At 42.5% G+C, this 13,210-nt stretch overlaps 1 protein-coding gene across 9 annotated transcripts in view; it reads right to left on the reverse strand.

Annotated features, from left to right (window-relative positions):
• The window catches only part of LOC100748668 (protein tweety), a 40,795-nt gene that overhangs the window by 2,399 nt on the left and 25,186 nt on the right, over positions 1 to 13,210 (reverse strand). For 5 of the 9 annotated variants that reach the window (XM_024371423.2, XM_012392178.3, XM_024371420.2 and 2 more), the window contains 6 exons: positions 12,899 to 13,107; positions 2,976 to 3,248; positions 1,321 to 1,655; positions 526 to 957; positions 158 to 259; positions 17 to 86 (listed from right to left, as the gene is read on the reverse strand). In XM_024371423.2, coding sequence (XP_024227191.1) covers positions 17 to 86; positions 158 to 259; positions 526 to 957; positions 1,321 to 1,655; positions 2,976 to 3,248; positions 12,899 to 13,036 — 1,350 coding nt within the window. In that variant the 5' untranslated portion in view covers positions 13,037 to 13,107. Of the gene's footprint in view, positions 1 to 8; positions 87 to 157; positions 260 to 525; positions 958 to 1,320; positions 1,656 to 2,975; positions 3,249 to 12,898; positions 13,108 to 13,210 lie in introns of those variants that run through there. The other 4 variants (XM_033323911.1, XM_033323910.1, XM_024371427.2 and 1 more) reach the window with 3 other exon arrangements.

Consider the following 13,210-nt stretch of genomic DNA (forward strand, 5'->3'; position numbering starts at 1 on the left):
CTCGAAGGGTCCGCGCTGCTATCGCCTGCGAAGCTGCCGATGGCGGTAGATACGGGTCCTGCTCATCGACTTGATGGTAATCTCTTCTAGAACAAAGTCCTCGTTAATCATACTCCGCGCGTTGTATCTTTTAGTTGCGTTAAACGTACACACTCACCGCTTTCGAATATAGATCCAAGTGTGAGAGTCTACCCAAACTAGCACGGTGAAGAACAGTCCCGCGGCTAAGCTCGCCAACAGCATGAAAGTTAGTCCGTATCTGAAGAATTTCAACGGTGTTACGGTATTTCTTTAATTACATCTCGGATAGTTAATGGAGTGCTTTAACCTTCCGCGATCAATCATTTCGCAGCAGGTAAACAGTTTACACAAAATACCATAGAAACAACGCGATCGATAGTTTGAATCGTACATTCGCGTTTCGTATCATTCTGAGAATTTATGATACATGTACATATATAGTTACATCAATTTCTCGTGGCCCTCGTTAAATAGCGAAAGAATAAAAAATAGTGCCAAACTCACAATCCTAAATGACATAAGCTCTTCGCGGCATGAACGTATTGTTTGTGAAGAGGCTTGCAATCAAGTAACGTCGTTAATCCCGACATGAGCTTGTTTACGGTGTTCACGTCGATCGAAAGGCTGGTCAATTTCGGCTGCAATTGTTGTTCCTTGAATAGTTCCAGTGCCAACCTGGTCACGGTACTCATGTTGTCTCTCATGTTGTTTGCCGCGATTTGACCGTCGTTTAATCTCTGGCTGAATGGATTATTGCGCGTGTTCTCACAATGCGTGTAATACGAAAGAACCTCAGAGGCTAGAGTGGCCGGTACCGCTCTGGTTAGGTAACCGTCTGGGGACACGCAGAGATCACCTAAGGCCACTGAAGTTGCGAGATACAGCGAAGCCATCAACCACGAGACTATCACCGCAAATAATCCAAACACGGAAAATCTGAAAAGAAGATTTCAAAGCGAACGATTATTACAGTAACCAGAACTAATCGATCTATTATTCCCATATTCTTCAAACATTTCTATTTGATATTTATTCACATTACCATGAAATACTATGAAATATTATCGTATCGTGTTGTCGAATTATGTTCAAAACGATTCTCATCCTATCTCAAACTTTTAACATCGTCAAGACGTTTCTGAAATTTACCGATGTAAGATTACCATCGTTCGTTCGTTCGTTTGCAGCTGCGAGAAGGCACAAAAACGTAGTAATTTAAGAGAGTTGAATCCAGTCGGACAGGAGAACCCTGTTTTCGCACGGTTTTTGCCAGACATACGAAAGAAAAGAAACACGTACGTTATGAGAACGCATCTGGAATGTCGCGCAACTCCGACGACCAGCACCACACAGAGGACGAGTAGCGCGCTGAGAACGGCCATGGTGACGGGCCACCTTAATTGCTCTATCTTCTCTCCCATCCCGATCGCGCCAGCCAAGCTGATTCCGCTCAACGGTTTTCGAATTTCGAAGCTGCGGTTCACGGCGATGTTCGTGTTTTGCTTCATGCTCTGCAGAGCGGCCAACAGCAGACCGAGCATGGTTTTATTGCTGACGGGGGCATCGAAATCGTCCCCCAAGGCAGTCAACTGTAGCTGCACCTTCTTCTTCAATGTCGTCTCGATGGTGTCGGTCTTGAAAAGCAAATACCTTTTAAGTGATTTCAACCGCCAAGGTAATACTCACAGTGTTAACGGGATAGCCATATTTAATAGGGTAATTTGTGAGAATGAAGCGAGCATAAAGGTGACAAATGAACTTTATCCTCTCGCATGGCAGACAATCACATTGGCATAAGTCAAGATTTTGAAAATTTGGATTTAATCGCCTATTCAAACTAAATGAATTTATTATAATGTTGAAGTTTTTTTTTATAATAATGAAGATAGAACGCTATTGTACGAAAAATGGCACAGTGGATCGTCTTACATCTTTATCGTGATCGATCTTGCGAATGTCCAATAAAATCACGCTATGCTATAATTCCAAAACTGATAAAAAAAAAAAATGTTTTCTTCCTTTACCGCGGAAATAATTGAAGTAATCGCTAGTTCTAGGACACGAGTGATAATTCACTCGCCGAATTCTTTAAAAACGAATTTAATCCCGTTTACCGCGATTCGGTTAAATTAAGTCCGTCAGATAAAGATCTTTAATTAAAAAATGGAATCTCCTTGGTGGCTGGAAATCGGATTATTTATCACGAGACGAGTCTCTCTTCTTTCAGGTTTATTTCCATTACGGTTGTCCGCAAACTCCTCGCTATTCTTGACCCGAATTAAAAGCGCTAATCAAGGAACATTTAAATGTAAAAAAGAAAAAGAAAAAGAAGACAAGACCGTGAACTAATTATGAACGAGTTGCAGCTCTATTTTTTCGGTTAAAGTGTAAACATGAATGTACGAACGAACAAGTAGTAATAAGAAAGTTGAAGTGGACGAGATGTTTCCTTCGAGAAGCGACTACTGAAGATGAACGGAACGAAGGTTTGCAGTCGTTGAACGTCGCTAGAGAGCAGAAATAGTAGGAAAGATCTTTCTTGCATTACGTAGTAAGATAAGATTCTTCGTTTCCTTTATCTTTCTCTAAAAACAACGTTTTCTCCAAATGATTTAATTTAATTTATAAATACGATAAAAAAAGATAAAAATAATGCATAGATCGAGTAAAACATCAACCAACGAATTGAATTTCGAAAGAACCAACAAATCTACTCCGATTAATTATTTCATTGCACAACATAAACATCGCTATCTTAAACATCCATAATTTGTTCTTCCAAGTTCGCCATTGATTTCGAAGCATCGATTATCATTCTGAATCGACATATTCGTCTATGTAATTGGAACGAGGCAAATAACGATATCATTATCGGAGCGTATCTAATTAGAATCGGGCAGGAGGACGTTTGAGAGTCCGTGTCAGACAGACGTATCTCGTGATGGCAGACCAACCTGATTCCGTACACCCATGAGAATACCATCGACGTTCTTTGCGGCGGCCACCAATTGCACCAAACCGTTGTGCACGTCGTCGTTACCGTAGAGGCCGACGGCAACAGCTCCGCTGCAAAGTAACGCCAGGATGGCCAGCGAACACTTCAGCAGGGTTATCGACCTCCTGGGGCGCGGCTTCCGGTCGCAGCATCTCGTTACCAGGTAAACCAGGAGCACCAGCAACGTCAGGATTAACCAGGCTGCAGGGATACTTCCAAGTATCCCGAGACTCTGTTAATTAAAGTTAAACGTTAGTTATCGCCGTGCATCTTTAATAAAACCATTCGCGTATACCACCTCCTTATCTCATTTTTATCGTTTCCGTTTTTCCTTCCCCCGCACCACCGTTTGCATTCGCCTTATTTTTCTGGCAATTAACGTTCGAGTAGTGTTTCTTTCGGCGTAGACGGAAATCTCGAGGTTTAATTAAATCTAAAACCATCGCCCGGATGCTCCGTTTTCTTTCGTGTCTTTCGTTTTTCTTTTTCCAAAATTTCCTGCGAGCGCTAATGACTCCTTGTTAGAGAGCGAAAGAGAGAGAGAGAGAGAGAGAGAGAGGAGGGAGAGAGGGAGAGAGATCAGAGAAGCTTCCCAGCTACTTTCTAATTAATGATTATTCGTAGCTGCCGCTCACGCGACCAGTACCGTTAATTAAGCTTAAAACTCGACTTCCTGAACGCATAAAAATTGCAATAACCGTCTCGATATCGTGGAGCACGAGGTATCACCACGCAGAACACAAACGTCACACTCGGCGGCGATCTAAAAGAAATGCGACGCGAACGAGTATTTCCAGTAACCACGCGGACATCCGCGACTAGACTCGACGTTCTCTTAATTTCCCGGCCCGATAACGCGAACGTTGAACCGAATCGCGGCCGATCGCCGACGGATGCGTGCGCTAATCGGGACCACCGGTTACGCTCGATCGGAGCATATTATTAGCGAACGCCGCTATAGAACACGCTTGTTGCTCTTGTTCGCGCTAATTAACTGCCTGCAAGGATGTCGAAAGGTGATCCGCCTGTCTCGCGAAGATCGTCGCTCGCCGTACAGTGACTCACACCGAGTGAATCATAGTGAATTCACGTGCTCCAGAATGCTCGCCGATCGCCGATCGCCGATTGCCGCCAGTATCTTAGGCATTACGAGGGAAGATTGAAAAGTTTTCGAAATCGCCGCTACAAGTTGCTGTATTTGTTATCGTTATTGACACTGCGGAAACTTCCCTCGTAAGAATCTGTCCTCGTAAATGCGTTTTATCGACAGACGGATGGATATTTGTTATTTGAAATTTCATTTCTTTACCCATTGATTTTTCTTTATACGCAATACGAACCTCTAAGGAGCCAGATTGGTCAATTTCATTTTTATTTATTACCACGGGGTCATTCGCTGTAAGATGACACGAGTAACAGTAAAGTAACGGTAAGGCAAATTAGCAAAATGCATTGTCTTTACAATTAGCATTGTCGTCTTTCTTTGCTTTTCGATTTATGCAATTGATCGAAGTGGCTTCTGTGAGATGATAGGATTCAAAAATCTAGGATCGAAAAAGCACAGGCGAGACTATTATGGAATAACCGAATTTCACGACTGAAATTATTTTTTAATGGCGATGGTCAATTGAATTTTTTCATGCGAGCTATATTGGATCCGTGATCCAACAAAGATAAATCGTGTCGTCGTTATCAGCTGTGTAATAACTTTTATCGTCGTTATTCTATTAATCCATCTGGTTTGGTAAAGGGTGGATTAACGCATAGCGGAGAGTGCTATCGCATATTCTGTTTAGCGAGGAAGCTTAGTACGCTCGAAAGGTGTATCGCACTGTCGTTGTTGCTGTGACTCGCGGAAGATTTGATTTTTCTGTCGTGTTACTCAAAGGCCTGCACGCCACCGTGGGGTCAACCACCCTCGCGGCTCGCGTGCCACCCCGTGAAACCGGTTACATCGACCGGTGTATGTACATATTGCATTTCATTATTTACGCGACATCGATAAACTTCGCCTATAATTCTCGATGCCTGTGATTTTTCGCGGAAGCCGGTCGTCTCTATGTTTCCACGTGTAACAAACGGCGATAACGGCAAAATTTTCATTTGCAGGGATATTAACTGTCGCACAAAAATCGTAGCAAAGTTTAGGGCTTTTTAAAGCGGTTCGAATATAAGGACAATAATGAAATTAAAATGAGAGACGAATTTTAATTTCAGTCAGTTTGTCAGTTTATTACACCGGCCGGTTAATAACAAACTGAAGTATAATTTATTTAATTGGTGCGAATGTTCTCTAGACTGAACAACACGATTGCGAGTGTTACATATTTCAAAACGTATGATGAATATTGAAAACAGCTAGATGCTACGTCCATTTCGACTGTTTCGAACAATGCTTTTGGAAAGAAATTGCTGAAGCGACGCGAACAAAGCAAAGTCGAATACAATAGTTTGAAAATATATAACGAAGATGTTTGACAATTTGATGTTTTACATTTTTTCCAAATTTAGAAATGGAATTCCACTGACAAGAAATTATTTCATTACCTCGATTCGTATAAAAGAAGGAAGAACGTTTTTGACGAGTATGCTCGTCATGAAGAAATGGCGATATTTTGTGTTGTGACGCGAGTTTACTCGTCATGCGTAAGGAAAATAAAACAGTAATTTTATTACTCAATTCTCTATTATAACAATCACATATACTCTGTGTTTGACGAGTATACTCGTCATCGCTTACTTTTCGCGACACATTTTAGGTACACACTTTTCAAAGAGGTTGCAATAGCTAACTGGTTAACGAAACCCGCAAAATATCTTAAATATCGCGTTCGATGTAGATAATTACATCCTTAAAAATCCTCGAACGATCATCGGTGGCAGAGAAACCGAGTTATCCAGCAACGATACCGAGGTACCGAGTAGCACAACCGATTCGCAAAGAAAAAGCAGATATGTGTCGCCAAGTTGGAGACAGAGAAAAGAAAATGATCGCAAACCGTGATGCTAGCCATCAGGGAGATATCTGTTCCTCACTTTTGTCGAGAACTTCAGCGACAGTTTCGAGTAGTTGAAGACGAATGATACAGAGAGACGTGTGAATTTATGGAAAATCTTTCTTTCACTGGCGCATTTCCCAGCCGGCAACCGATATGCTTTTCTTCCAAACAAACCTCGTTGCGCGTCGAGCTGAATTTCGCACGTACGGTTGCTCTACGATCGGAAGAATCGAACGTATGCAGTTTTTCTATGCTAATGCGATTTCTTGACATTATCCACCTAGATTATTTTCTAGGCAAACTTTTCGAAAATCAATACTACAGGAAAGCAAATAAGTTGGTTTGGAAACGATTTCTGTTTGGTTGCGTTGCTGCAGCTACAGCACAGATATAACATGAATTGTAATAGCCATTCTTACTGTATTAATTACTCTCGTTTGAAGCTTGATAGTCAAAGATAGAGGTAGAAAGAGTGGCCGAATTTCGAGACCTGAATCGCGTCTAGACAGCAAGCCTCTGTTTACAGTTTACGGAACACGAACTGAAGACGGTCGTTGCACCTAGTGCGACAGAAGCTCTGGAATAAATCCGGAAGTGTACTCGAGATAGAGGAAGAGAGAGAAAGAGAGAAAAAGAGAGAGAGAGAGAGAGAGAGAAAAGAAGGGACGTGCGGAAAGGGCGTGCTCGAACTTCATGGGACCCGGTTGTCTAGGAAGGTAGCACATAAAATCGCAAATGAATTCTCTTTCGAGACTCGCGAACCTCTGAAAGAGTAAATACGGGCTTCACCGCCCTCTCTTCTTGCATCGTTCGAAAAACGCGTTGTTTCTTTTGCCCTGTTAGCATACTTGGTTCTTTTATATCGTCACGTTACAGAACTCTGCTGGAATCTGAATGATCGAGTTCGTAAGTGAAAAGGATCTCGACTGTGTTTTTCGACACCATTCTGTTTGTTCCGTGTCGCAACGTAACACGTGCGACTTCGTGTTCCTCTTCACGTTTACACCACGTAGCCGTCACGTTCGTAGTCGACGAATCGTAGAAACGTTCTACTTCCTTTCCTTCTCTTTTCGTTGTGTCCGTGGCAGAACGTCGACGCGTAAAGAACTCGGACGCGTTTATTCGAGTGACTGGCGAAGAGGGAAAGAGAGTAGGAGCCCGCCCCGAACAACGATCAGTGGAATTAGCAGGAACGTTCGTTGTAAATCGACTTTAATCAGAAAAATCCGCCGCGTTTGTGCCACATTAAACAAGCTCTTTGCAGTGCCGAGAGACTTATCTTGTTGAGAGGGCAATCACAACTCCATCTATTCTCGGAAACGTTTGAAAAATTTGTTGGCAAAAATCGCTGGTTGATCTGAATTGTTTCCCTGATTTTATCAATCGAGGCACATGGTGTGTAAATCTCTGGATACTTTCGACGATTTTTAAATATTCGATACTTCGATTAAGTCGCGTAAGTACTTTGCGTTACATAAAACGTAATTTACGGTAGTTAATCCATCGGAACGAATTTTCTGTACACGGAAAATGACTTTCTATCAAGGGAGGGAAATAATTGCGCAGTGAATATTGCGTAATTTTACTAAATACATGGGAAAGGGTATTGAACATTTTAATTATCAAACGTGGACATTGAGAATGACATGGTTTCGTTACTATATGGATAAAAAGAAAATGACTCGTTACGAGGAGATGGACGTATGTGAAATTAATTAAGATACCTCCCGTCGTTAATCTCGATCGATAATATCCCTATTTGCACGTACATTGGCTTAAACCTCTACGGTATGGTAATCCTTTAAATTGCGACAGTATAATTAAGTTGTGTCATATTATCTACTTGTTATGCTAATCTGAAAATAGAATGAACGAGAGAGGGTTACCAGCAGGGTCGTCGTACCCGAGCTTTTTTCCGATTTCTTTCAAGGCGTTTGTAAGTACGTGAGATACCTTTGGAACAAAAATCCTCTTAACTAAAGTACAGTGCCCTTCTTTAAGGCAGTCACGCACTTCGGTACCAGAGGTCGTCAGTTCTTTCTTCCTCTTTTCTTTTTTCAACTTCAAACATTATGGAAATTGTCTATTTAACATGGCAATGTAACAAGATACGACGAAAGAAAATTTGCGTAATGAAACGGTAATTTCTACAAACCGATTTGTACGAAAATGAAAAAGACAGAGGCGGTAGAGGTGGTAAAAGAGAGAGAGAGAGAGAGAGAGATCGTTAATCTACGGTCGAATTGGAGGTTAGAAAACAAACGATGAAAGATACGACAAAACGCCATCTCACGATTTAATTACCCGGCGCGGCGGTGTCGTTGCAGCGGGCGTTTCGTGAAATATTTTCAAGCAGCAGGAACAATAGCCGGGGACCCAATTACCAGAGCTCGTGTTGCGTCGAGGGTGCTCAGACAGGCGTTTCCTCGAGGCTTCTCCTTCGCTGACTACCCTACCGACGACGCATACGAGAGTAACGTGTCTGCGTGTGCATGCCAGCTAAATTTCGCACGCTTTCGATGTCACCGATATACTACGATCAACCAGGCCAGTGTGAACGTTCCACGTTATGACGCTATTTACCTTCCTCTCTTTTCTTCCTCTTTTTCACTTTTCGTTTCTGACGGTTCGTACGATCGTTGAACGATTTCGAGCGATCCGCCGATATTATGCCAATTTAAAGACGTTCGAACGTTCATTCAGGTATATAGCGTATAACTTGATACAGAACAGACGATACTGGGAAGGAATATTATGAAAAGCGGAATATCTGTATTATTTAATTCCGTTATACGCTGAAGGTAATTCCATCTGTTTCGATTCAAAGGCAGAAAATGGCGGAAATAGCGCATAAAACGGCACGTTAATGGAACTTACGAAGGAACAGAAAGAAAACGTTAAACAGGCTGAAAGAAAGGGAAAAATGAAATATCCACCGGTTGACTGAAGCAGAAAAAGCAGCAACGAAGTAGTGGAAGGACAGGCGGGGGAAGGAGGGAGGGGGGTAAAGAAAAATGGCAGACAAAAGAGGAAGCGAAGGAAAGCTGGATACGAGAAACAACGACGCGAGAGAAACTGGAATCTTTCCTCTGTAATCTACGATGATTGAAAACGCATGAACAAGAAATATGATTGATGAGAAACTGGAACAGGAAACAGGAAACGCTCTGTATGCGGTAATGAAAGCGTAATCCACGATCGGTATCGATATGGATGTGCTCATTAACCGGCAAATGCTTGTTATTCGCGAATTTATCGAGGTCGTTACACATTCTTGTTCCTTCGACCTTTTTTCAACGATTTCATGAAATTGAAACAAGAAAAAAAAAAAAGAAAGGAAATAAAAGATTAAATACGATCGTACATTTATATTGCAGTCAAGGTTTATGTACATCGCTGACGCAGCGTGCAAACAAATAATTACTTGGCACAAATATTCACACTCATAAATTTTGACCCCAAATCGAAATTGAAAATTATACAAATTTCACAATTCGATTGCGAGCTCTCGTACGATATGAACGTTGTCAAAACACGTGCTACTTCCTCCTGTTGCTCTCGTTATCCGGCACCTGCCGCTACGATAATTGGGCGGACAGCGTTCGTTTCGCCGATTACAGGAAAAGGATCAATGTACGTGAGCACCGTTGCACGCACCTCTTCCCCAGGAAATCTCGCGAACGAGCGACAATCGAATTGCTCAAACGCAACGATATATCCGTCTTGATCCCGTAGTAATATGTTGCCCATGCCCTCGACATCTGCAACGAAAGACGTTGCACCAGGCGATCGTACTTCTTGTCGAGAGGCACGAGAACCCGATGCTTTTGGAGTACGGGGCAAGAGGTTGCTGTGGTAGAGGGAGAGAATACCGCGTAAGCAGCGATGGGGAAAGGTTCGTACCGAAACGTGAAATATCGATGTTGTTCTACTACGTTCGGTAACTTTTGTCGGGGTAAAAGTGCAGGATTATTCTTCCACGATATTTTATTAATATATGGAAATATAATCGTACGTTGACTGATTGAAATTTGAATGCGACGTAGTTTCAAGTATCTCACAATGAACATCGATCGCAACCGTTTCGATAAAAAATTTTGTAATTTACATTGGTTTTCGCCGTTTCGTGTTTTTAGTTTAGCGAAGTCCGATTCATTTTCGAAGGCCTTAGAAATCTCGAAGTTATTGATATTATTTTTAATAATTACGATACAGGATAACAGTGATGGCACGTGAAACGAACGATCAATGTTCGCGTTAGTTTCACATCTAATTGTGGAAACCTCTGAAGGATCACGAAGACGGAACGATAACAGGCTAATTCGGTAACCGTTAACTCGGAAATATCATGTGACTGACTGGAGATACTATTCGAAGCGATTGGAAGTGTCTTGAGCCCATCGCTAGTTAGCGGTCTGACGTTTCGAGCCCGTTAAAGCCCACACGTTGCCCCAGGCGTATTATACGAAAGCCTTTGTGCATTGTTTGAGCTTTCCCGGCCATTGTGCTTTCCAGTTACACACAGCTTGGATTCTCGTGCACTCGTGGCATCCAGCTGCGTTTCTCTTCATCCTTTTTCCTCTTCGCTTCTCATCCCGGCCGTGTCCTGTCTCTTCTTTCCTTCACCTTTCTTTCTCTTTCTCTTCCACTTTGTTACGCCGAACCGCGCGATTCTTTCCTCGATACAGCTACCTTTTGGACAGCTATCCGTCTGGACGGGACAAGAAACTGGAAACACTTCGCCCGAATAAAAAAAACGTACCGAGGAACTGTTTCGTGGCGTCTGGGATACCCGTTTCCTTCGGGGTAGGTCACCGTCATTTTTCCCGCTTTCGTCGAACGTTCGCGGAAAAGGTTACGTCTGTCAATCGAGATATTTCATCCTCTCGAACGGTTTTTACGAGGCGTATTCACCGATAAACAGTTCGCGAATACTTTACGTGCACGTCGTTAACATTTTATTCGCACACTATCGCGATACGATCACGTTTCACGAACGCGTTTGCGTCAGTTCGCGAATAACACGCGGACAGACGATAAACGGTGAAGATTTCAGATTTGAAACGAGCGGCACGCGACTGGATCCAGGTAGACCCGGCGCGGTTGACGAAAAAGAATGCCAGTCGATTAACACGTCATTATCGTTCATTCGTATAGAGTTTCGTCGAAAGACACGGGAACACGAGGTAATTCACTCTCGTCGACGGACGTGTGGCGATGGTCAATAAAATACGAGGCAGAGGGGCAAAGAAAATAAGTGGAAAAACGAGGATTCGAACGTCCGATGGGACTGGAACATCGTGTAATTTCATCTTGCTGCGACTAGAGGATTGCGCGCCTCTGTTAATTAGCACGATTCAAGGAAATATTTTTACGGATAGTCGCGGTCGCTTTCGAATTGAACGAGACGTAATATGTTTCTCCACTAGTTATTTTACAGAGTTCCACAGATTTTATACGCGGTAATTAATTTCCAGAGTAAATGGTACAAAACGAGAGAATTAATAAGATTCGTCGAGCTCGACGATTTCACGGTTATTTCACGCACAGCGGATTCGGCGCCCAATTTTCGAACTCAAATAGCTTTTAAAACGTCCTGTGAAACGATTACTCTAATTAACGTGCTAACTGGAACCACGAATTACAGGATGATTTTTTTCATGTAACAAAGAATTTAACGTTCCGTAATCAATTTTCATATTTCTCTGAAACTGCAAATAAGACGAAATAAAGCTTCGAGTCGAACGATAATCTGATTAAAATAGGATATGCTGCTTTTACTTTATATATGTCCGGTTAAGTTTGGAATTTTGGGCGTTTGACGAACCATCAGTTATAGCTGATATTTATTGGTACAAATGTGGTTATTACAAGGGGCTACAAGTAATAGCGACGATCGGATGGTCGAGATGCTGATGACAATGAATTCAGGTTCGATAACGAATCCATGGTCAACGGGATGACGAATGCGATGCGATACACGTATGACTCAACGTACAAGTAAAACTTATCTGAATGAACTCACAGTCCAAGTGGAACTGCCCTTATATATTCTTCTCCCCACCTTTCGGGTCAATCATTGTTTTTAAGGAGAGCTATATAATTATTCCATACCTCTGTTAGGTACACGTCCCTCCCGTGACCGTGGCTACGTTAGTGACCCGTTATGTCACTTCGAGCCCAAGCCCATCGTCATAAAATCGGATTAGAACATTAAAACTATTTCTTAGTTTTATTACTTAAGTGTAGCTATAGTAAAAGTCTGGACTAGGGTATTGGGGTTTTTCTGGGGATGTCCTTTCATCTCCGACATATATATCGTATTACACATACATCGATATTAAAATATTAATATTAAGCTTAATAAAAATTGTACTACTCATGTACAACGAATTCCATCGAACCACCACATCTCCAAAAGATTCAAATTTAGCCAAACAACTTTTTGATTCGTTTCAGAAATGGATCCAACGCTTGCAACTATCTCGACGAATGCTCGGTTCACGGAGCATTGCCAAAGAATCTCTCATTTCTTTAGGACGGGGAAAGCATCGAGGAACATTTTGCTTGAAATCGAGGGGAATGCTCTCTGTACGTTGGCCAAAACGGAATCGAGCCTGGATTGCTTCCGTATACTGCCCTAACTAAAGAGCAGAGCCGGTGGATTGATATCACGATTCTGTTAACCACGCGATACGCCATTTATTCCGCTGACCCAGCCGAAACTTACCGGTGGCGTGGACACGATTCGCGCATTTCTTCTGATCGTCGAGGAATTGACGAGATACGATAATATCCCGATGAGAGTTTCGTTTCTCGTCGAAGAACCGAAAGGTTTCGGATAAAATTTAGGAAACAGCAGAGAAGACAAATTTGCACTTACCTCGAGATAGATTTCGGAATGTGGATTAAAGGTGTTATTGACCGAGTGGAGAGAGACGTTGAGGTGCGGCAGGCTGTGGAAGACCCTAGCGAGCTGCGGAACCGTGTACTGTTCGGGAAGCTGCTGACCGCCCGCCATTTTGGAGAACCCTTGTCTGCCGAAAACCCCGTTGAAGAGCCTCTCCTACTCGTCAAGACATGCTACGAGAACTGTAACACCAAAGAGTCAGCGGGTTAAGAACTGCTTCTGGCTCCATTCCCTCCTTTCGAATTCCAATATTTTCAAGTTTAATTGAAACTGCCAAAGCAATCT

The sequence above is a fragment of the Bombus impatiens genome, unplaced genomic scaffold, assembly GCF_000188095.3.
Source record: "Bombus impatiens unplaced genomic scaffold, BIMP_2.2 scf_1311, whole genome shotgun sequence".
Taxonomy (NCBI): domain Eukaryota; kingdom Metazoa; phylum Arthropoda; class Insecta; order Hymenoptera; family Apidae; genus Bombus; species Bombus impatiens.